Genomic DNA, 24,810 nt, shown 5'->3' on the forward strand with positions numbered 1-24,810 from the left:
TTCTGGGATCATCCTGACTGCTGAATTGCTGGAGGAACTAGCCTGAGCATGATGAGCTTGCCACTGCAGCAACGGAACAGCTCGTCCCTCTCCAAGCTGCCATTTCCTAATATCAAAAAGTAATTAATCTCATTTGACTTCCATCATGAAGTGAATAGTTTGCCAACACTTACCACATAGCATTGTGTTAGAAATTGTACGTGTTCAGTGCTGCAGAGTGGCGCCTCAGGCATTAACTGTGACTGTTACTTTCAGCAGGGATGCATACGTGGGCATGTTCTTTAAAGTAAGAAGAGCCATGGCAATAAGGGATTGCACAATGGTTTCCATAAACAGAATCTTATGCTTGGAGCTTTTCATTTTGTTGAACTAAAGTTTTCCATGTTTGGTCTCAGATAGGAGGAGAATTACTCTAGAAACTTTGGGAAAAGTGGCTCCGAGCTCAAACCCATTTCGAGGATGAAGCCTTATTTCATCTCATTGGGTCTCTTCCAAGATTTACTTCAACATGTGGTACATCCTCCATCTTTTTAATTTTTGTTTCCTCATTTCAAAGGATATTAACTGAGGCAAGATGTACTCCGGCTCCAGAAACACGTAAGACTCATGACATATGGTGGAAAAGCCCCAAGCAAAGGAAGGTATCTCTCACATACATCAACTACAGTCTTCCCTTTACAATCTGACGTTATCCACGTAAGCTGAAATATAACCTGAGTTTCCTTATATTCATTAGGAAAGCAAAACAAAAGCCCAAGGATACAAATTAAATTGCCGTCAAGAGGAAAATCTATACAATGAAGGTGACAGGTTCTTCCAACAAAAGCATCTACAACAGCAAAATACAGGAAATACCACTACATTCCTTCAAATCTCTACAGAGAAGGTTAAAGAATACAAAAGGAAGGGGGAAAAAAAAAGGAAGAAAAATTAGTACATAACAGTGTAAGCTAAGAGTGCAAAGTGTGTTAATTAGTATATTGTAATGACTTCTGACAGCTTCACATAATGCCTTTTCATCATCATACTGTTTCAATTACGCATTCTCCACTTCCCGCATTAAAACCAGCTTCACTATTATAGTTCACCTGCTGCTTTGGTATTACATTTGAGCACTTATGCCTTTCAAGAAAATCATTTTATTTTCCAGAATTTAATCACTGATCCCCTTGGTAAACACTAGGGAAAAAATTTCCTTTGCTCTGTGAAAGCATAAAAGGAAAACAAAGGGCAATGCTATAATGTGGGATGCTGTTATCTCCAGTGCCCCGTGATCTGCCATGCTTCACCAAGCCCTTGGTTAGAAGCCAGTCATGCAGCTCAGAGCTGGAGCACAGTGGTGCAGGAACCTGAAAGCTGGACTCACTTTCTCTAAACAATGAAAGAATGATGAAGTGGCTTGGCTGTTTTAAACCATTGGCTCAGATATTAAACATGAAAATAAGCATTAAGATGAATGACCAGAAGTTTGATCTACTAGCACTGGAAATTAAAAGACAAAGTTAGCTATTCCATTACTAATGACCTGCTGGGGGAAAATGTACCTCCCTTTTAGAAGAAAAAAAAAGGTGTTTTTTTTGTTTGTTTCTTTTTTAAGCTTGAGCCTTGAAGAATCAAAAATAAGGGAATGCAAAAAGAATGCATAAATGGGCCTAAACCTTTCCAATATTTAACATGTTGGATTATTGCATTATTCTCATTGAAACAGGGCAAAATGAAAACCAAAAACTACTCTGCTCCTCTCCTAGAAAAGCTCCAACAGCGCACCACTGCACCCAGTGCAAGCAGTGCCTACTGCAGGGCAGAACTTGAGTGCACTGCAGGAGCTCAGCTCCTTGGCAGAGTCCTCCAGCTGCTCACAGGAGCGAGCTCTGACAGCATCCCAACACAAAATGAATGGCTCTCCTCCCACACACCTCTGAGCTTACTCTGGGGAGAGGCAGCAGGAGGAGGACTACGATTGCCTCCGGGAAACAATCTTTCCCATCCCAAACTTCATTGGGCACACCCTATTCTCCAGTCATGGTATGGGTGGAAGATTTTTTTCCATGCACTCATAGATCGCTCTGTTCCAACAAGTTTGGTACATTCTTCTCCCAGTCTGCTCCTGAAAGATGCCAGGAACCTGCAGAGCAAGTTGGGGTTTTTAGCAGCGCTCCTGAGGAACCAGAGCTTTACAGGATCAGATGTTCAAAAAACCACCACAGCCAGATAAAGTGTTACACGGGGCAAATAATCTTGATCATTTGATGATCACTTACTGAACTAAGCTTCAATATAGACACATTTTCAACCACTTCTCCACTCATTTTATAAAGCAAACCCTTTGTAAGAAAACTGACACACAACCACCACACAAATTCCTCCTTGAAATTCTCGTGCAGCAACTCGTTGTCCAGCTATTCCTTCTCGTTTTATATCTCACTTAATTTAAACACTAGAAATGGCATGGAGCTAAGAGGGAATGTTTTGGCCTGAATTCCACATGTTGACCAAGGTCTAAATTTCCTCTTCCCTCACAACATAACACTTTAAGTTCTTAATTAAAGTTTTTATAGCTATGGTGATACTCCCAGGACATAAAATTGTACATATGGAGGTTTCACAGCAGTATCTTTCATCAAGCAACGCACTGCATTAAGTAGCAGCAATTTATTTATAACAATCATTGATTGCTGATCTGAGCTTTCAACGTGGGGCACCTTTTAAGCAAGACTCTTCAGGCTCCACGATGCCTTTTTAACCTAAGTAATTACTATAGGCCAGATTTTCCCATGTACCTAGCACCCACACATTTGTTCTGCAGTCTCTCTGAAAAGGCATCTAAGATCCTAAATCAGCACTAGAGTGCTTAGAATTAGTAGCTAGTAATAGATTCAGGCAATAAAGCTTTAAGCTACTGGAGCTTATTATTTTCATCCTTAAAATCTATTCATGTAAGTGCCAACCACCTTCTAATTCAAAGCAGAAGATTTGAGAATTAAATGTAGGTTCACTTCAAGTGAATTTAACAAACAAAAAGTGACAGGAGTTGGAATATGGCTCTTTTGTGGCTCAAAGAAAAAGAAACAAAAGAATAGAAGCAGCAAACAAATTACAAGCCCTGTCAACCTTATTAGATATTGTGCTGAGAGCAAGAGGGATGAATGGAGACTTCCCACTCCTATGCCTTTCACAAACAAATGAAAATACATGCACAGTTTTGAATATGGTATTTAGGAAGTGACAGATAACTCCTGGGAAAGCAAGTTTGCTTCCCTGCTGAGAAAATAACGTATCTCAATAACACTATTTTCTTTCAAATTGCTCAGGTCAACAAATCACATAGGGCATTTTTAATTTATTTTGACTGTTTATCCCATGTTGACAATCTGAATTGGTAACCTCCAACATCCTACTGTAGGAAGCAGTCTTAAAAGTGACAGCTCAATCTGTAAATAAATACCTTCAAATTTCATCTCTGAGAAACACAGCTATTTCAATCTTCATTTTGTTTGTTTTGTCCTAAAGGAGGACGTTTCATCCCAGAATGTTATTTTTTTTTCCATTCTTGGGAACTGCATCCATCCATCGTGTCTGAATAAGCCCACTTAAAATTAGAAAAAACAAACAAACAAAAAAAACACCTGGAAAATTATTTGAATGACAGGAATTTCTATGCAGCATAAAGATCTGTCCTCCTTTATGTATCTGAAAAATCCCTTCTTTAAAGATTTCCCTTACTCGAAGACCGTGACCATACGCTCCAGGAACACACGGAACTGTAGTGCTGTCCACAACATGAAATTAATCAACTCATACAGCATTTAACTCTACAGTAAGCACTTAAACATGGAGAGCGCAAGCTAGGGAAAGAAAACCAATCTCTGCTAAGGATTGTCACTGCCACCAACTAAGCCTTTACTTTTAAATGACATAAAAAAATCCCTGCAATAGAAGCTCCTAAATAGGCTTTCCAAGTGCAAATTTCCTGCCACCACTTCACTCAGGTGCCTGGCACGACTTCAGAGGGCAGACTGAATTTCTTAATCTTGGAAGTCTCAAACAACAACAAGCATCCTTCATCTCCAGCAAGAGGATTTTTACTTTGGAATCACTCCATTCCTTTCTTTAATTGGGAATAGTATACCCTACTATTTGCTCACTATTGTCAAGTAATCTGAAAAGTATAGGAAGGTAAAATTAAAGGTCTAACAAAACTGACATAAGCTTCAAAAATCATTCCACATCATTTGTAGTTTCCTGCTTCGCTAAGTTTTATTGTTCTCCAGTTCAATTAATCTTCTGACATGTAAAGGTCATTGTTCTATATATTTTGAAGGTTTATCCTTATGCAGGAACGCAGGCACGGTTGTGTAGGTAACTCTAAAATCAATCCCATTAAGGCGGAAGAAAGAATAGATGCCAGAACTTCTCTCTTACAAAGATAAAATGGAAATGCTCCACAGAAAGTGAAAACAGCTCCTCAGGGAATTGTCAGGAACTGGGCAAAAGAGCAATGCAAACGTTCACTAGTCAAGTAGAAACTTGAAGAAAGAAAACGGGGAGTGCTTGTGAGAGCAGAGCAGCATCGCCGGCATGTGTGGTAACAGAGAAAGCCCATGCCCGCTTCACTGACCTTGCATGGTGATGTAATGTCAATAGGAAAGAAGGAAAGAAAGAAGGAAAGAAAGAAAGAAAAGGAAATAGATAAAAATCTGTACATATAAAGTATATCCCATTTATTCCTTAAAGGATTTAGTAAATTCCACAAGTCTCCAGAAACAGGAGTATAAGCCAGACACTCCTGAAGGGCTGGGTGCTGCCAGTCAGTTTTCCAGCTGACTTCACTGACTTTAGGCAGGATGTCAAGGGAGACCAGTTTAACAGCATCTCTCAATGCTCTTACAATGAAAGCTACCTAAATAGGACCCATAATCTCACATTCCTTCCTTCAGAAAGTTGTGCTCAAGAAAACACTTCAAAGTGAAGAAAAATCCATTTAATCTTATTTTTCTCTGCTTGTTAGTTAAGATTGAACTCTCTATATGTTACAGTCACGTTTGCAATTGAGATCCCAATAAATGGCATACGAGTGATATTCAGGGGGAAAAGAAACAAGGAGACACACTATAAATGTAACAAAATATGAAAACATTAAAGCATGTTCAGCTTGAAGGGAAAAATGGGAGGATAAATATATCACTGCCTCTTTAATCCAAATACTTTCTTTAAAATAAATTCCGTTTCCAAGCTTCATTTCCAATCTCATTTGCACACAGTTGCCAATCCTGATTAGCTCAAATGAACTCCCTAAACATGAAGGTGAAATCTCCCAGACCACAATACAGCAGATTAGAACACCTGCAGACATCCACTCCGCCACAAGAGACTTTCTTTTTACTAGGAATTACCCTTAAATGAATACCTTTAGTCTTTAAAATTAGAGGACTCTGTGTAAGCAGGGATTGCAAGATCCCTTCCTTTGTACGTTTATGTTTGAATAAATGCATGCTGCTTCAGACTAAAAGCAAAGAAACAAAGAAGTCTCTCCAGCTTTCAAAAACAATGGCCACTGAAAAAGGCAGAAAAGTATGATTTGTACCAACGTTTCAAGACACTTTTAATAGGATAACTAGTGTGAGTGATGTTGCAGTATGCAAGGCAAAGAAACACTTATTCACAGTACTAGTTGGACATACACTTCTTTCTCCCTCACGGCCTCAACATCAAGCATCTGACAGGCACGTTTCTTTTTTAAATGAAACTGATAAATTTATAGATAGCTGCGTATCATATGACTGGTTGCAGATAAAACTCATCTCATGAAAGGAACAAATGCCTTAATAAAGAAGGAATTTCTCATCCAACAAATCATCACGAGCCATCTACTCCTCTTGATTATGGCATTTATATGGTCAAGTATTCACAAGTCAGAACTCCGTGTTCTTAATCACAGCCTGGTCTGTTATAAATCATTACATTTTAAGACTTCATTTGATCAGAAGGCAAGCACCAACTAGTTCCTGCAACTTGGAGAAATTGCAATCAGTCATTTCTCAACATCTGATAGGAAGGAAACAGAAAAAAAAAAATGCACTTTAAAATGTCTTAAAATTGATTGACGATATACTACCTATGATTTAACAGCTGTGATTGTTAAAAATTCAGAGGTATTCCCCGTATCCATAGAAAAAAGCATTGCACGTGTCTCTTATCTCTTTTAACCATATCTCCTCATGCAGAAAAAATGCCAATCACATTTCTAATGGATATATTAAAACAAGCTGCATAATCAAGATGAAAAAAATAAGTACCTTTGGTTACACTTATTGAAGCTGCATTATGAACTAACTGTAATGTGAATTAACATTTTGCTGAGAACATTTCCAGATCAACAGGAAATGCTGCAGCCTAGTTACACAGATACCTGATGAATGAGAAGAGTTGTCTTTCTGTTTGCTTTGGATCTCACAGTTATTTTTATCTCCCCAAGCTCACATTTCTTCTCCTACAGTTGGAAGCAATACACTCTCAATCTTAATTCAAATCAGTTTGAAGCCCAAGATTTAAACCCAATGTTGTACTCAGAGGGAGTGTTCCTTCCATTACGTGCCATGAAGAAATAGAGGGAAACACTAGAAACAAGAAAGAGTTCACATCAAATCGAAGCAAGCTGGATAATGAAGGGGAAAGGAACAACAGCTGGGAAAGGATGAAGGGTGGCAGGGAAAACACTAAAGTGATGGAAGATGTTCTGTCAGTCTCTGAAAAGACACACCAACAATGCTGGACTGAAAAAGTTTTGGAAGGGGGTAAGTTTGAAGGAGTATGAAAACACAGGGGTGGGGATAATATAGTTGTCAGGCACAGCATTTAGGTAAGAGATGCTGTAATTAAATCTGTTAATTGTACGCTTGCCATTTTATCAATTCGAAGGCTAAAGGTGCAAGACATAATGGATGCTGGGCTTGGAGCCAAATCACAGCTCCTGCTGTTGAGCATCCACCTACTATAAGCAAATAGGGCTGCTTTTATGTTTTAAACATTGGTAAGTAAATACATTATGTTCCAAATATCAACATCACACCTCCACTACAATTTCTGCAACAGAACACACAGTAATCCAATGAGCTTTCACACTGGTTTGTACTAAGGATAGCCTGGAGCTAATAGTTAAATTTAAGGCCCAGTATCAGAGAAACGCATTAAATTCCTCTGCTGTGGGTAGGGAGATACATTTGGCATAGTGAAGTGATGAAACGTTGGGAACAGAGCAACCACACATGGCCAAAAGTGGCACCAGGGACATGTGACAACATCAGAGGCATTTGTTGTAGAGCGCAGTGCGGAGCAACAAGACCTGCCCACTGATCTCCTAGTTTTATGGCTTCCAAATCACCTGAACAAGTAGGAAAACAAGGAAACAGTGACTTACCACACCTGCAACTAATACAAATCTCCAACTGCTTAATAAAGCAAGGTTCTTATGAGGAGCTAGACTTGTTAATGGGTTACAGAGCCTTTTGCTTACACGTTTCTGCTTCAAATCCAACCCTGTGCTCAGTGACAGAAAATCATTACCACGCTTGTTCAATGGATTACCTGAAATGCACTTACACTTCCATATCAAAGTATATTTCTTAAACACAGAATATATACACATATATATAAATAAAAATGAAGAAGATCTTCTCCTCTGTCATCAATGATAATCAATCAAATCTGGAAACTTTCCATTGCCCTTTGCAGTCATGCCTCCCCACCTGCCCACTGCGGGTTACACACAAGGTTTTGCTGTTATTTTTATGTTATTTTTAAAGAGGTGCTTCAGGTTTGCAACCCCGCAGGCTCGAGCACAGCAGCTCTGAGTGGTCTGGGAGACTAAAAGCAACAGCAGCACAGATGTCTTCCTGCAGCACAGGACATGGCACTGAGCAGCACTGCTGTGCGTGGAAAGGCCAAAGCCCCCCAAGCTCTCTGCTGCCGAGGAGAAGCCCCATTCCATCTCAGAAAAGTTCCTTCCTGAACATACTGTGCCTGCCGTACAGGGGATTTACTCATTTATGTGGTCCTGGTTTCTTATTCTTAATCATCAGGGCTCTTAAAAGCAAAACAAAAAGACCAAGACAGTCCCCCCACATTTTCAGACTCACTCGCTACACATGAACACAAGATTCCCTGACCCATAAACTAACTGCTCTTTTCGATAAGACAATCCAATGGAGAAGCTAAATAAAGCATTGCTTAAAATTAACAATAATATGACAGGGAAATAATAAGATGAAACCTGTCTGGGATATCAGAGGTCTCGAAGCACTACAAAATCCATTCATTTGACAAAAAGAGCCAGGAGAATGTACAGAGTTGGTTGTTTTTTTCTTTTTCAAGACGGTGAAAAACTCAGATATCCCATTTGCTTAATTAAAGTTTCACACTGACAGAGTCCTGGTGGACCCACAGCTGCAACAGGATGTGCAAGCATCCATCAGGATCACAAACCCCTGACAGATCTGCCTCTTCTCTGATGCCCCAATATTCCCCAGGGGATGAAACTTGTCTGCAAGTTTCTTTACTTCCACCCTGATTACTCCTGAGCTGGCTCAGTGGCACTGCAGCTGATCAAACAGGATGTGGATTCCCTGTGACTCCCCAGCACAGGCTGACCCTCACCAGGCCCATATCACAGAACCACTAATTCAACTCCTGGACATCAGCTGGTGAGGAAGGCAAGAACAACACAGGAATCATTTTCACCATAACCATTGTAAAATTCTTCACCTAATGTGGTGGGTTGTTTTTTTCCTGTTGTTCTGTTTTGTTTTTCTCATCATTGATGGTTTTGTTTGTTCTTGTCATCCAGAGGGATCTACCAGCCTTGCCTAGAACTGATTCTTGTGTCAAATGCAGTCTGCATTTATGTGTGGTCCCTAAGCGACACAGATCCACTGACGATAAATCAGAAGAAGAAGGAGAGGGGTTTTATGGCCTGCAAAAATCACACAGTAAAGGGGGTATCCTGGCAGCGATGGAGAGATGGTTTTATTTTTTATTTTTAATTTCTGGCAAATCCTTCAAAGCTGAATTCCTTTTCAAGAAGTTGTCTTTCATTGCCAAATGTAAGATTCTGATTTAAAGTGACTTGCTTTGTGCCTTTGTTTATGTTCACTCTCTAAACTGAAAGAAATCCAACAACATTCATGGCTCCCCAGTCAATTTCGCATTCACTTCACTTTCAGCTTCTCACGAACTGGGCTGTATTACAACAAATTAATTTTAAATGAACCGTTTTCCCCAGAAAGAATTCTGTTCCATTTTGGAAAGAAAAAAAAAAAAGTTGTTTTAAACAAGAATATGCCTCTGCCAGGATTACACCTGACACAAATGCAATCTGTTACGTGAATGAACAGTGATTTTGAAAACAGCAGGCTTTTGGAGCACGTGATGTTACATTATTTTGCTATCTGTGACACCCCTCAGTGTCTCATGGGGGTTTCCCCCTCTGCTTCACTCAACATCTTCAGAGTCCCCCCCATTCTGCTGAGAGAATTAAAAATGAATAATGTGGCTGTTACAACACAGCTTCAAGGAGAAACTGTTTCCTCCTTTGTGTTCATGGGTGCTTCAAACAGTTCAGTCCTGATGACCTGCTGTTTATAGCTTGCAGGCTGTGAGAAATTACACAACATTCTTACTGTATTCTTACTTTCTTAAAAGCAGCCCACATGTTTTAATGCTAACACGAACAGTGTATAAAATTATACTGAAAGCATATTAAGGAAGCTACAAAAAGATAAATGCGATCCAGACAGACATAAATATAATTAGATATCAAAGAGGTTATTTTTAGTGTTGCAAAGCATTTCTCCATTTATGCATTTATTTATTTATAAGCATGAAAAGACCTTGGAAACCTACCAAGTGTTTTTACTGAAAACTAAATAGGAGGATTACTTAGCAGTGTGCAGTGATAGATCTTATGCTCCCTCCTGCAACACTGAAACATAAAAATGGTTGGGCATCTCTCTGTCCATCTCTCTCATATGTCAAGAGAAAACACAATTCAAATTGGTGTGTCCCAAGTGAATTCAGCGAAACTCATGTGCTGAGGACCCAGAGCACAGATTTGCAATGTGACAAAGGGTTAATAGGAATACGCAAGAAGATATAATTCCAAGTTGGTGACAATTGTTTAATTAACATTTTCTTCTGGTTTCTTACTGAGTAAATTATATTATACAAATTACACTCACCTACAAACCAGCATGTGGGCAGAAGCAGCTATAAGAAAAGTTCACACTGCAAGTACCATGCTGTAAATACAGTTAATAACTTTCCATATAAATCTGGTGCTGGGACTGTAACATTTGCAAGCCATGGAATGTTGTAAATATTCTGCAGCACTGACAGTGCAAGTACACAGAAGATAGAGACACATTCATTGATACAGACGTAGAACTATAGAAACATAAGGCAGTATCAGTACATTTCCTCCCTACTTGGTTATCCTTATTTTTGTTAAAACAGTATGAAAATATATATATGTTTTGGGAAGTCTAAGAAAAGGAGGGGGAAAAAATCTTCTTAAACTTGCAATTTTGGGGGGTTTTTTAAGCAAATTTTTTTATTTTTTAAGATTAAAAAGAGATGCTATCAAATGCTTAAAAAAAAAAAAATCAGGGACCTAAATTTTGCTGAAATTCATAGTGCTGCATGTGAGTCAGACCCACATACTCAAACACAAAACATATTCCCATCTGTAGTGAAGTGGTATCTACATCATGTAAAATGATACCTTCTCTTTTCTTGTTTCTTTCGTCTTCTTCTCTACTTTCTTTTCTCTTTTTCTTCCTTTCCTTTCATTGACTATCTGGTTAATCAGTGTTTAGATTGTTCCCTGCAGCAATTAAAATGTTATTTATGCCCTGCAGCCTCACACCTGATGTCTCCTTCCGGAACAGAAACGTTTCAAAACGTTGACCTCAATTTTGACAAACTAATGGATACTAAAGTGTGTTTTGATCTGCATGCTTAGTTTATGCAAAATAGCCTCAGGATTCCTCTCCTTTGCCAGCTGAAACAAGGACCTTCTAAAAACCATTTCAGTAACCTTCCTATGCCACACACTTTAAACTGACCAAAAGGAATTAGATTATAGGTAAAGAACTCCTCTTGAAACAAACTTTTCCTCAGTAAGATTAATTCAAAATACATTCAGAAAATAACAATAATAATAATAGCAGCTCTAGACTTCAAGTGAACAGTGAGGTTTTGGTTTTTTTTTTTTGCCTTATTTCTAAATAGTAGAATGGAAAGAGTTGTGTCATTATTTATTCCCTACTATCTGATGACTTTCAAATACCGTGTCACAACTTGGGCCAAAAGATACGCAGACTCGGCACAAGAAGGAATCCTATCCTTTGCCTGTATGAAACAAAATTGGACCACCCTCTTTTTAAAACATTCCAGCTACAATAAGGCAGTAATTATTAATCTCAAGAAATGATATGAAGTTAATGACCCTGGAAAGGCAACAGTTTTAAACTTTTTTTCCTACCCCAGGGAGATGGAAGATCAGCAGTTAGTGTTCCAATTCAAGGCCCAAGTCCGTGCCAACATATTTTATAAGCTAAGTCCAGGTTTGGGAGACAGGCTGCATATTTTTCAGAGTCTAACCCAGCATAAATCACAGAGTGCCAGCACACTATGAGGTTAATGTTGTGTTTTACTACAGTAAGCAATTTCTATCACCATTTAAAATGAGACAAGCAAAATTCAGGCAGACAAAATCTCATGCATCGAAGATGAATTTTTCAAGTACTGAGTGTATGCTTTGGCTACTGAGGGAACATATTACAGCAGGAACAGCAGCAAGCACTGCAGTTAAAGGAGCATAAACATCTCCATTATAACCCATTATTACCCTTCTTCCCTGTAAGCTGACTCTAACTATCAGAAAATTTGTTTATTTTTCTGCTACGCATTTGACTTTTTATTATTATTTGAGTAAACGGATCGGCCTATCTTCAAATATGGAGGAAATAAAATGTGTCAGCCCCAAAATGTCTGAGGAATGTCTACTAGCCAGCTGAATGGTAAGGCATATTAGAGTGAAAATTGTTTTTAACTAATGAGGATACATTTAAATAGCTCCTTACACATAAACTAAGCTCTAGAAGAGTGTTTTCAACTTGTAAGTACCGCCCTGTTTCATCACTGGGGTCTACCCGACGTGAACTCAGCACTGAAAACACTGACTGAGGGGACCTGTGCTACAAGGAAAGGTTGGCTGCCAGCATCGCGAAGTGATGCTGCCAGTTCTGTTCTTCCAGCAAGACTGAAAAATAGACCTATGCAGGACGTATTCCTGTCCAGAATTACAGAAATAAGACCAGAGAGGGAAACAGGCTGCCTGCCATTGCATCATATTCATTTTACACATGAGATACCAAGGGTGTTCAGTGTTTGGTGACAGGTCTGTAGCATGCAGTGAAGAACACAATTTAAATTTAGCAGTAAAGATCAACAGTAAAACACTTCCTTCAGCCACAACACATACATCTGTTAACTGAACAATCTGATCTGAAACAAGGATTTCCAGCAGCACGTGCTGTAATTTAACCACAGCATGACACCACACAGAGCAGTAACAAATACACACCAGCCCATTCACTAATTTGATTTTTAAGAACCTACCCACTAAAAACTGTACATAAGCTAGGCTCACATACACGGATAGAGACTGTATAGTATCACGATGGAAGACTCTTGGTGATTCATATCAGCACTTTTCAACCAATAGCTACAGCACCTGCACCTTTTCCCATTCCCAAACCAATGAAAGACTTGGAAGAGATGTTTGAAATCAGGTAGTTGAAGGTGATAAATACATTCCCCATGAGTCCTGATTTCTCCCTTTGTGTGTACAGAAGAGAGGGACGAGACATCGAGCTCTATTCTACAACACTAAATCATCTCTAAAAACTAAAAAGGTTCTAAGGCTTAAGAAGTAATCATGAACATTCCCCTTCCAACACATTCATAATATATGCAGTGTATCCTTTTGTTAATGGAAACTATTTCAGGCCATTAAGATGACTGAAGTGAATTAGACTATATTAAAACCACAATAAACACATCACTGGAGACTGAGGACCCTGACCAACAGGGAAATTGTAGCCAAGTTGGTCTTCTCCAAGCAGTCCTCTCTTGGACACATATGGGTCACTTTTAACGCAGTCTTTTTCAACCCACATTTTTCTCTATTCCCTTATAAATCTCTCATGAAAAGAAAAAATACAGTGGATGAAATGAACAACAATTGTGCAAAGAAAATATTTTATTCTGCATCGGAAGTACACAAAAGGAAGTGTCTCTGAGCCTTGCACATCTTTGAAGTGAATTATAAATATTATTAAATCAACCGAGGTTTTGAAAGCAAGAGAAGGATCGAAGTTCTTTGAGGAATTCAGGGAATTTGGATAATATGCTTAAATATTATTCTCCATTTTTCAACTGATCAGCTTTGGCGTACAGGAGTACAGTCTTTTGAGTTCTATTTCTGCCTAATCAACCTTTTAATTACAGATCTGTAAGCAGTCTCCAAGCAAATATAGAGTTTTAAATTCTCTATCTTTACAGCCTTGCATTAAAATAATATACTCCAAATGTTCTTCTAAATCTTTTAAATACCAAAAACTGTGGATCTAGTGGAAGCACTCTTTTTAATCTCCACTTTTTAATCTCTACTTTTTAATCTGATTAAACAAATTGAAAGGCTGATTCTTCCTACTGTGTTTAATACTAGCACTTCCACTAGCTACTTATTTCACAGCAGGAACTGTCTTTGAGAGCACATGCACATTATTACTCCAGATAAACCAGAAGTCTACACAGCATTTCATAGACATTGCATGTAGTACTCACAAAATAAAGCAAGCAGAAAGAACTGTTGTAAATATTACAGCCTTATTAACAACATCAACAGTGTACTAGATATTGTGTAGCATTTCCAACAAGGTGTTCTCGTTCACTCAAACTTCTAGTTTTAATTTACCAATGGTTGGCTCTTCCTCATACTAGATACCTCAAGATTCTGTTTTCACAGGTTTGGGGGCTTAATTATCAAGCATTTATCATAAAAAGAAAGAAATGATTACTAGAAATATTAACAGTAGGTAAAAGTTCATTTGGGGACTCCTTTCCTGCCAAAGCTGGGGTACTACTTACCTGTTTCAGATGTTATTACCATGCCTTCAATTGGTTTCAAACCCATTAAAAACCTTGTAGAACAGGACTCTATTTTCTGCTATGTTCTGACAGGCTCTTTTTTATGGCGGACCTCTACAAGCAGATAACAAGCCATGAGGCTGTTGTGGACCCTTGGCTCCAGCTATAAACACAATTCACATTCAAACCATTTTCTGCCAGCAGAGCCAACTGAGACTATCAATCAAACAAGAAGGAAAACTAGCATTAGTAATGCTTCAAACAGATAATGCTCATCTGCTGTTGAAAGGATGATAGGGTAAAAGTGCTGTTCACTGAGGACCAGTCGTACAAGATTTAGAATAAACATTTCTTTAAACAGGAATAAAAATATGAAGTACAGAAGTTAAATAACTGATTGTTCCTTTGAAAAAGCACTAAAGGAATATATCTGACCAAAAAGTGATGGATGTACAAATAGGTGTTTGCTGAAAAACAACAATAAATTACATCAACCAAATTATGCATTCAACAAATAACTTGTTTGGCACTTGAGGGTCTTTGTGTAGGCTTCTGCAATACAGAAGACAGACAGTGATTACACTGACTTCTGTTAAGACTTTATTGAGCATTTATTAACTGGTAATTAGAAAACCAATTTTGATTTCACCTCTATTTCCATAAAGACTATTTTTTGGCTTCTAAATATATCTTGAAAAGCTCATAAAGCAACATCTCTAGGCTTCAGACACATCAGTCTTTGTCTGCTCATATTACTAAGATGAAAAGATGAGGGGGAAAAAGAAACTACTTGATGTATTCTCTCCCTAAGCGCTTATTGTTACTTGTGTACTTCAGAGACTGATCAGACAGATGTAACTACTAAAACAAAACACTGAAGACCAGCCTCTGTCATACATCTTTGCACTTCTCTTTGGCATTTTTTCCGTCTGTTTTCCATTTGTGAAAAAGCAGCTATCGCACTTGTTTTTATTTATGTAAGTCAATACAGCTAATTATACAACCATTCATAGCCACAGTACTTTTTATTTGCCGACTATCAGTTTCCTTTTCCTTAAAAAGCCACTTAATTCCAGCTTCCTCCAAATTACTGTAAAACTATGCAATATGTTGCATGATCTTAGAATCCTACACCTTCTTTAGATCCGAGTTTGCAGTTTAAGCCCAAGTCCTGCAACACATGTTGCATGTGCAGACTGCTCTGTCCTGGAGCAGCTTTACTGATTTCAGAAACTAGAGATGAGAACTAGAGATGGGAAAATCCCAGCAGTAGGAAACATGATTGGAACATTTCCAACTCTGCTAAACAACAAAAAAAATAACAATTCATCACAGTAGTAAAATATTTCACATTTTATATCATTACTCATCTAATTAAAATCTCATGAAGACTGGAGACAACAAAGTAATCATTACTCTAAACTGTTAATTAATTGCTGTAGTAGGTCTCATGTATAAAACCAGGTGTAAAGACAACTCCAAAGATGTCACTTATCGATTCACCTACGACTTCAAACAAATTGCTGACATGCACAACTGCTGCACAGAACACCTGGATGGGAGAGTGTATGGGAAACTGTTGATCATAGATTGAACCTCTGATTAACCATCTGAGGCAAGCGACAAGTCAGCTGTGGAAACACAGGTGAAGGTAATTCAGCTGTGCTACTGAAAGATCTCCTAGATCTCATTTAAGGGCTGACCACCACTAAGGCAGGATCTCTTTCTAGAGATTGCTCCTGTGTGGAGGTTTGCAGCAGAGCCTTGGCATTGGCGAGCATCTATCCTTACCGTGAGCCTCAACATCAGTGAGCATTTGTTGTTTATCTTCTTTTCTAGATAACCTCTGGTTATCTGTCCATTTACAGTTGTACAATTACAACTGTACAGGGAGTCAGGACATCCTGTCACATTGCTACTTCACTGCAAAAATCTAACATAACACATTTACATCATCGTACTGGTACAACAAAGTGACACAGAGCGGCAAAAGATATTTAGCGGCTCTGCAGCCCTTTAAAACAGGAAAGTGGCGTTCAGATTGTTTGATCCCTTTCAGATAAATGGTTTACATGGTACAATAATTTAACGACCCTCAATCAAAAGCTTCTAAAAGGAAAACAGCTGATGAACACAAACACATTTTAAGGAAACAATCCAAGCAAAGAATAACTAATTCTCAGGCTGCATGAGAACTGTATATTTCCCCCCTTTTGCCTGTTTGCCAGTTAATGTATCCTTTCCCTGTTTCATGTTGATGCATGATCATATATAAATGGATGTGTCTTTGATGCAAAGACTTCCATTTCAGAGAATATCAATTGAGAAGAATATTGGCTTTTCTCTACAGGTAGTTACAGGTTTTATTTCAAACCACAAGTGATAAAAGGTTTTCTCATTGTTATGTTTTCTTATATAAAGAACAAATTTAAAAATTCCCTATAGCCTTCAATCATAATCCAATTCCACCAACCTGACTTAAGCAAAACCCATTAAAATGCTATCAAACTTAAAGGGAGACCATGGCTCAGATGTAACCTCATCTTTTTCAAACACTGTTCAGTGCTCATTGAGTTTGTACTTTATGTTTATTTTCTCTCATTGAAATACTTGGGAGGAATTAAGAACCCACACATGAGCAACTTTCCTGTGACTCCCAAGATTTTTTCCTTCCTTCTTTCTGTCTTTTTTTCCTAGAATATGAGAATTAAGCCTCATAAATTCACAATAGAGACCCAACAACCTTATCAATTTTTGTTCACCATTTTGTTAATGGTCAAGATTTTCATCATATAGAAAACCCCAGAGTAGCCAACACATTGGAATATCCTCAGATTTCCCGATGTTAAGCCAAATTAGCCTTTCATAAATAACCATTAACTTACGTATAAAACACACAGAATTTTTCCTACACATATCAATTATCACCATCAAGGAAGTAACTGCTAGTTATCATCATCATCTCAGAAGGTGATAACAAACAACTGGAACCACAATCTTTTCTTTATAAGGTGTTAAGAGTCCCAGGAACCTAAAAAGATACCTGTTCCTGCACTATGCATTTGATTTTACATGGAAACACCCTAAAAATAATTAAGAGAGCAGATCTGAAATACTTGAATGAGCCACATTACAACTGCTGATTACACATTAAAGTAAGTTTGAATACCAGTTATACGCTGTTTGTACTGCTTTCTTGATATTTGTATCATCATATCTTAATATTCTTGAAGAGAATTGACTCTTTGAGAGAGAATTTGACTCTTCTACATTTGACTCTTACACAACAGGCTGTCCAACCAACATGATATCAACACATTATTTTTTCCAGTACCAGCTCAACAACTACGTGACAAGGTCAAATAGCCTTCCTCCTACTTCAAATAAGATGGGAATTTTGGCAATCCCACTTTCAAAGTGCAAAAACATTTCAACACTGAGCTGTGTTCCACCAAAAGCTAAAGTGTGACAGATGCCTTCACAGTAATTGCCAATCAGCCTCTACATAGCAGCTGAAAAACACAATACATCACTTTGATCTCCTTGGCTATCAAAGTATTCACAATCAACAAATCTGCATGAAGAATATGAAATATGCAACATTTCCAAAACCTGTCTCCATGGAACTTAAATATGATAATGTATATTTTGTTCATACTTCATAAAGCATTTCAAATCCTTTATTATGCATATGAAAGGATGTTTTAGTTTGCAAGAAAAATAAAAACAGAAGATGTTTTATATTTTAGAGACATGTGAGTTTTCATCGGATAACACAGGTGAAATAATCGTTTAGAAAAGCCTGAATTGCTTTGAGGGAAAGACATTATTACAGAACATGCTTAATTAAGTCCCTCTGCTAACCTTGTAAAATGAATACCTTGTTGAATTAGACTACAGGGAAATAAAGCATGCATACCAGCTCCACGTGCATAAAACAAAAAGAAGCTAAGAGAAGATGACTTACATTTTGCTGGTAGGTCATATCCACACGTAATTTTTGCTTGTCCAGTCTCACAGCCACTCAGGTTGCGGCATTCAGCAAGCAAGCAGGGCCCAGCAGCTCTGTGTATACAGCCATCCACTACAAAAGCAAACCCAAAACATTTTATCAAAAAACATTTTTTGTGCATTCAAACTGTGTGCAAGTAGCGTTTAAACAAATGCATGGCCGCTCACATTTACTGCTCATTTTTACATGTATAGACCTATTGATCTACAAGTAGATATCTAACTACATGCAAACATTTTTTCTGACAGAAATAATTTATGTTTTAAAAATGTATATATAGTATTCAGTGAACAGCTGCTAACCAGAAAGAGAACGTGTAGAAAAGGTAAAGCAAAACTAAAATTTCCATTGTAGAAAGTTGTCTTATTCGAGGCTCAAATAAATTCTCTCTTTCTATTATGACATTAACATTGATTCCCACATAAATCTCAAACTCTTTTCTTCCTACATATCTCTTATTGTTCTAGAATCGTGCAGGCTATTTAATGTCAATGTTCTGGTAAGGCCTTAAACAAAAACTCCATGAAATAATGCTTATGAGTTTATGGGCTTGAAACTTACACAAATACTTGCTTTTGACCTTTATTCTTTCCTTTTTCTTTTTTGTTTTGCATGATCCGTGCAATACCATGGAGTTAATTAAATAATAATTACTAAAGGTTGCAATTGCAGCTAAGTATGCAAGAAAATTAGTTGAGTGCATAGATCTTTTTACCCTTGGGATCCAGCAAAAGAATAGTAGCATTAGCAAAGGCAAAAAAAAAGGCTGCTGGCACAGCATTTCTGCCCACTCAACATGCAATCAAAGAAATCATTTACTGCAATTATGGAAGAAAAGTTAAAGAAAAAGGAAACAAACAAAAAAAGGAAATGCTGTGTGCACTGACACAGTAACTACTTGAAGGCCCTAAGTTAGCAGCAACCATAAAGTTCCACTACAAGAAATGGCTATCATATAAATTACAATTCAATTTAGAAAAGTTAAAAAGCTGAAGAATAAAGGCTAAACAAATTCTTGTTTATACAAGAAAGACAGATTCTATTTTTGTGTTGTTCAATATTTTATGTCATATTTAACCAGTTTGAAGCTACGCCAATTCCCAACAGCACTTTTGAAACAATTAAAGCAAAAAAGGGTCTGAAAAGCCAGGTTTATGTGGGATTTCAAGAAACGCATAGACTCACAGAATTGCCTGTGTCCCATTCTACCTGGTGGCACAGAAAGACGTGCAGCACAGCACAAGGCCTGGCCATTTGACTGCTCACTACCAGCCAAGCTGCAGGAAATTCAGGAGCTCCCTCATCCATGCCACCTAAGCCACGATACCAGGTCTTCTTATTCTACCTCAGCCGAATTTTCCTTCCTCTTGTACCCAAAAGCTCAGCTCAAGAGACTACAAGATGCTAATGCAACAATTATATTTCGTAACCTCCAGGGGAAAAAAGGAATGCTGGAAATCTCTCACGTGCTCATAACATCGTATTTAATTATTTTAGCTTAATTACGAAATGCTTTTCCAAACCGAACAGGATAAGTAAACCAGTATTCGTTGAAACCTCAAGTCCATTTTCATATGCAGTGCCACCACAATCCTTACCAACATTAATATTTCCTGATACACTAACATAAAAACAGCACTAACGCTTAGCACTGCGCTTAATGCACAGTCCTCAATGCAGGAAGAAGTCTTCCACCTCAGGAGCACCGGACAAGAACTCAAGTCCACACAGTCCACCGTCCTCAGCAGTGGATTGAGCATTTCCAGCCCTGAGCTATTTCTTGTCCTGAGCTGCTGGGCACCCACCCCTGACCTGTGTCTATACAGTTATTTGTTCTGACTCAGCCCCCTCAACTAAATCCTCGATAAACCAACTTCTTTTACCTCAAAGCACATCCAGATTAAACCAGGTCCAACCCAGAGCACAGCCAAGCAACAGAACCAGCAGAAAGAAGCCACCGCCTCCCATGGAGAAACAGAAGCATGGATTTACCTCTTCAAAACCCACAGTACATTAGCAAACCCAGAAGGTTAATAAACCACATGGCAGATCCGCTGTGATGGCCAACAGACAGTCAACCCCAGCTCTGCATCTATAAACAAGCTCAGGACTGAAGAAGCAGGCTCTCAATGTGCACACAGCTGAGGTACAGAAGGCCCATCACTGCTTGGCTCTCCACAGCTCCACACACAGCCTATCTGATTGAAACAGCCTCCAGCAGGATGAAAAGGTAATTGAAAAAAATTGAATTCTTAACTGAGGCAAATCAATTCCATCATAGCCAATTTTTGACATATGACAAGGAAAATGGAAGACATCTGCCAAAAACAAACAAGTAGAAGTTCATGCTTCTCTCAAAGATGGCTTAACAGAAAATGATTGAATACTCTGGACAGGCATAGATGGAAACTCAGACATTAGCATTTGATATACTTCAGTGACTACACAGAAGAATGTTTTCTTAAATATATATATATTTAAATATAAATACAATTGCCATTGTCTAAATGACCTATTTCTCCTATTGTGACTTATTAAATACTTGAGCAGAGATGACCTCTGATCTACATATGCAAATCCCATATAATATGATGAGAGCTAAAATCACGCTAGAAGCATTCTGTATGTCCAATAATACATCCAATATGTAACACAACTTTGATAATTCTTCTAGCGACAACCCAAGCAGTGAAACATCTTGCCAAATTTGAGCACTCGGCATAACATAAAGGAAAAATAAATGGCAAAGATAGAGTAGATGAGCAAAACAAAATGCTCTGCTAAAACGTGCCTTAGCTGTATTAATTCAAAAAGACACAGTGGGAAAGCACAAAACATTCACGTGAGATACTTGGTTTGCTGGAAGTGTGAGCTGACTAGCAATGTAAGCATACAGGGAAGCTAAGCATTGTTAACAGGATAACTTTACGGAAATTGCAGATAATGGAAACAATCTCAAGAGGGGGAAAATGATGGCCAAAGATATATAATGTTATTGTGTAGTAAGGAGGAAGAGATTTACATGATAATGGTGGCATGCTGCCCAATTACTTTTGTAAGAAATCGAACAACCTTTGATATATCGGTTTCAAATACTTCATCTGTACCATCAGTTTGATGTATATGCGCTCCTCTGAGTTTTTCAAAACAGATTTGGGAACCATTAAACCACAACCCACTGTGCCTTTCCTGGAATTACTATGCACAACTAGCTATAAAAACCCAGGCACTTCACTTATGCTCAAATCTGACTTGCATCTTGTGACACAGATAAGAAATTACGCATTGCAACCATTTTCTACAACCAAACAGAAATGCCCTTTAACTCAGAAGCCATCACTCTGTTCAGTTTGCTTATTTTCTGCAGCCTGCATTCCTGTCCAGGTGTATGGAAATCATATATGTATGTTGGGCCATTTATATTCACAAGCGAGCTGTCATTTCACAACTACAGGAAAGGCATGGGAAAACCCCACAACAAAACCATCAGTTCTAAATGACAAGAAACCCTGCCTCTGGCCTGCATGCCAAACCTCTGGCATTTTTCAGTCCTGGCAAGAACTGAGAGCACCATTTCACCCTGCCTTGGCTGGGGAAGCACATCGAAGGGTTTGTTTTTTTCCTGATCTTGACACACTTATAGGAATGACATTTTGAGGGATGAAGAACAGCTCAAGGAGCTTAAGATTTAACTCTATATTTCAAGCAGTTCATGCTTGCATAAAGCTATTACAAGTACTATTCCAACTTTTTTCATTAAAAATAGTATTAGCAATCACATTGCATGCATCCATAAGTTTTAGGAGCCACTGGGGACAGCACTTTGTTCTCCCAACAATTCAGCAGAAGCCCTTAATGAAGAAAAACTCCTTCCAAAGCTGCTGCAATCAATGGTATTGGATGCACAAAGAAGTCACCTCAAAATAACCGCTTAAAATACAGGGAAAAAATCAAGTTTCAAAATGAAACTCCCTGGTAAAATGACCATTCTATAAAAGCAGCAAGTTCTTAAATATACTGAAATCTCTGATGTCTTTCTATACCATTAAAAGATGTTAAAAAGTTACATTTTTTCTTATTTAATTCCTTGTAAACCAAATGTATTTGTTCTCCAGAATTAAAGGGTTAAAGTTACATAGTAAAAAGTAGCTAATTTACCGATGTACAACATAGAATAAATCTATTTCTTATAGAAAATCTCTTAAAATTGCAAATGAAGCAAAAGCAAAGGAAACAGAGAATTAAGGGTATCGTGGGATGCTGCTTGAAAAAAAAAGACCTCAGCAAAACCAATCTTGCGGTGCAGATGGTAATAAAATAGGGTAAGGTAATCAAACACCACAGCAAAATAATACAAAATTCCCCTGATGATAATAAGCACTAACTTCTTTTGTGACCTTGCATCTGATTCCGGATAAATTGAAGCTATGGTGTAAACAATGTATGCAGACTTATATTTCAAGAAACTATATGCTCTTTTTTCATAGTAATTCCTGTTCTCAGGAATCTCTCCCAGACCTTTATTTCTGGTTTTCCACCAGGAAACTCAGGAGATTGACTTATTTACCAAGTTAACCGTGCATGACTTATCAATGACGCCTTACCATTCTTGCACATAGCAGATGGCAGGAGTGAAAAGGAAAAACGAAGCAGAAACATATCATGTTAGCAGATATATTGCTAGGGACAGACAAGAAGAGCCTGGCGTGCCCTGCCTGCAGCATGCCTCTGTTGTACGTGTCCCGACTATTTGTGGACCTTGCAAAACTGCTCACTGTAAGAACGCGCATGGAAACAACACCAACCCTGCACAAGTGCTGAAGTGCCTCTAGAAAGTTCACTGGAGTCAAGTTCTGGGAAAGGCACAACTGCACCTCGCCGACTGCTGTCAGGGGGGAAACAAATCCTCCCAGCGAGACACAGCAGCTGCTGGTCTAATGAACAAAGGTAGGGATCTTACAAAGATTACAACACAGATGCCAGTCGGCTGCCGCCGCTAGAAGTGGCAGTTTGTATTACAGAGATGGCCTCTGCCACTGGGAAGTTTAATGAGCTGAAGATTTTTAATCAATGCGCTGGTTTATAGGCCTCCAACATAATTAATTTTAAATACTTCACATTTAGACAGTACTTTCTAAACCTGGATCCAAGAGAATTTAAAAGCATGATCTGACTTTGCCTTAAAACTCTCCATTTGCAAAACAAAAACCACAGATGCACGATGTATTTTGAGATGGCTGCTTCACTGAATTAAGTTCCTGTCTCACCGCAGAAATTCTGACTGTATAGTTTCTGAAAGACTTTTGTTTGCAGACATTCTCAGCACCCACTTCTGAGTTAAACCAAGACACAACTGAGAGCTTAAAATCCCAAAGCTTAAAGCTACTGGTTGGGTGTCTGCCTTTACTTTAGAATCAACATTTGAGATTGCCATGAAGGGCCTTAATGCAGCCAGAATTAAACCTCCAGGTGCACTCAGTGCCAATCACTAAATCATGCCACAGAGGGAGTTTAACATAACAATAATCAGGAGTGTTAGAACCCTTACTGAAGCACCACCACCAGGCAACAGGCCTACTTGAAATAATGGTAACTGTAGGCATTACTGCAATATCACCGCTAGGAAACTCACATTTTAGAGTATGGTTTAGATGGAATACTTCAAATTCACCACAAAACACCAACAGTTTTTGCCTGTTCAGGTGAAAAGAGCAAGAAATTATGCTTTAAACACAACTCAATGCTTTATGAGAATGCTGTCCTTAGTTTGGATGTAGTTCGCATTGAAAGATAACAAAAGTAGCTGCAAGGTCCTACACCAAGTCCTTGCAATAGAATGACAAGACGTGGAAATAAGGAAATCAATCAGTGATTCAAAATAAAACTCACTCGGAGGTCTGTTAAATGTTAAGCATGAAGTTTATTTATTGCATACAACCAACCATTCTTATTTTGAAAAATGAGAAACAATAGTAAGCTTGCATTTTCTGGCAAATCTTTCCTTGTTTAGTCAAAAAAAAACTTGGGATGTCAGAAACTCAAATGAGAAGTACACAAAAAGCCAACTAAAAGTTATTCTATCACACTAGCAGTAATGATTGCTAAATTCCTCCCAAGAACAACTAAGCAGCAAATACTGCTCTCATTTCATCCCGTACTTAGGACTTCATCTTTCTTGGTCTCTGAGAGCTCCACTTCGATTCTGCAGACAGAGTTATAATGTCAATAGGATTCACACTTCTGTCAGCCCACTCAAGCAGCATAAGGGCTCTGAGAAACACGGGTCTGAGAAACCTGTCTGAATGTCACACTTTTGGCAGGAAAAAAAGAACTAGGAAAGCCTCCAGTAATGGTTTTCCAATTTTTCCAAGTCCAAAATCCTGACATTAAGGCATGTGTGAAAGAACCACTCACTTCCTTTTAATTGCGGTAATGTTGAGACACCTGACACACCACAGTCTTCTACAAATGGAACTCAGACAGCTAAGCCTGAAAAATTTCCCTGCAGCAAGCAGAAAGAGATTGCATGTTATTGTTTATTCATAAGAGAAGCGAGAAGCTAAAGTCTTGTGAAATTTCAGGTTATTCTA

General features: G+C 38.3%; 1 protein-coding gene across 7 annotated transcripts in view; it reads right to left on the minus strand.

The window, feature by feature from the left end:
• The window catches only part of MACROD2 (mono-ADP ribosylhydrolase 2), a 789,463-nt gene that overhangs the window by 531,720 nt on the left and 232,933 nt on the right, over window positions 1-24,810 (minus strand). For all 7 annotated transcript variants that reach the window (XM_085542412.1, XM_085542411.1, XM_085542408.1 and 4 more), the window contains exon 5: window positions 18,176-18,292. In XM_085542412.1, coding sequence (XP_085398538.1) covers window positions 18,176-18,292 — 117 coding nt within the window. The remainder of the gene's footprint in view (window positions 1-18,175; window positions 18,293-24,810) is intronic.

This window comes from Coturnix japonica, chromosome 3 (assembly GCF_054131305.1).
Source record: "Coturnix japonica strain WE chromosome 3, WE-NBRP24, whole genome shotgun sequence".
Taxonomy (NCBI): Eukaryota; Metazoa; Chordata; class Aves; order Galliformes; family Phasianidae; genus Coturnix; species Coturnix japonica.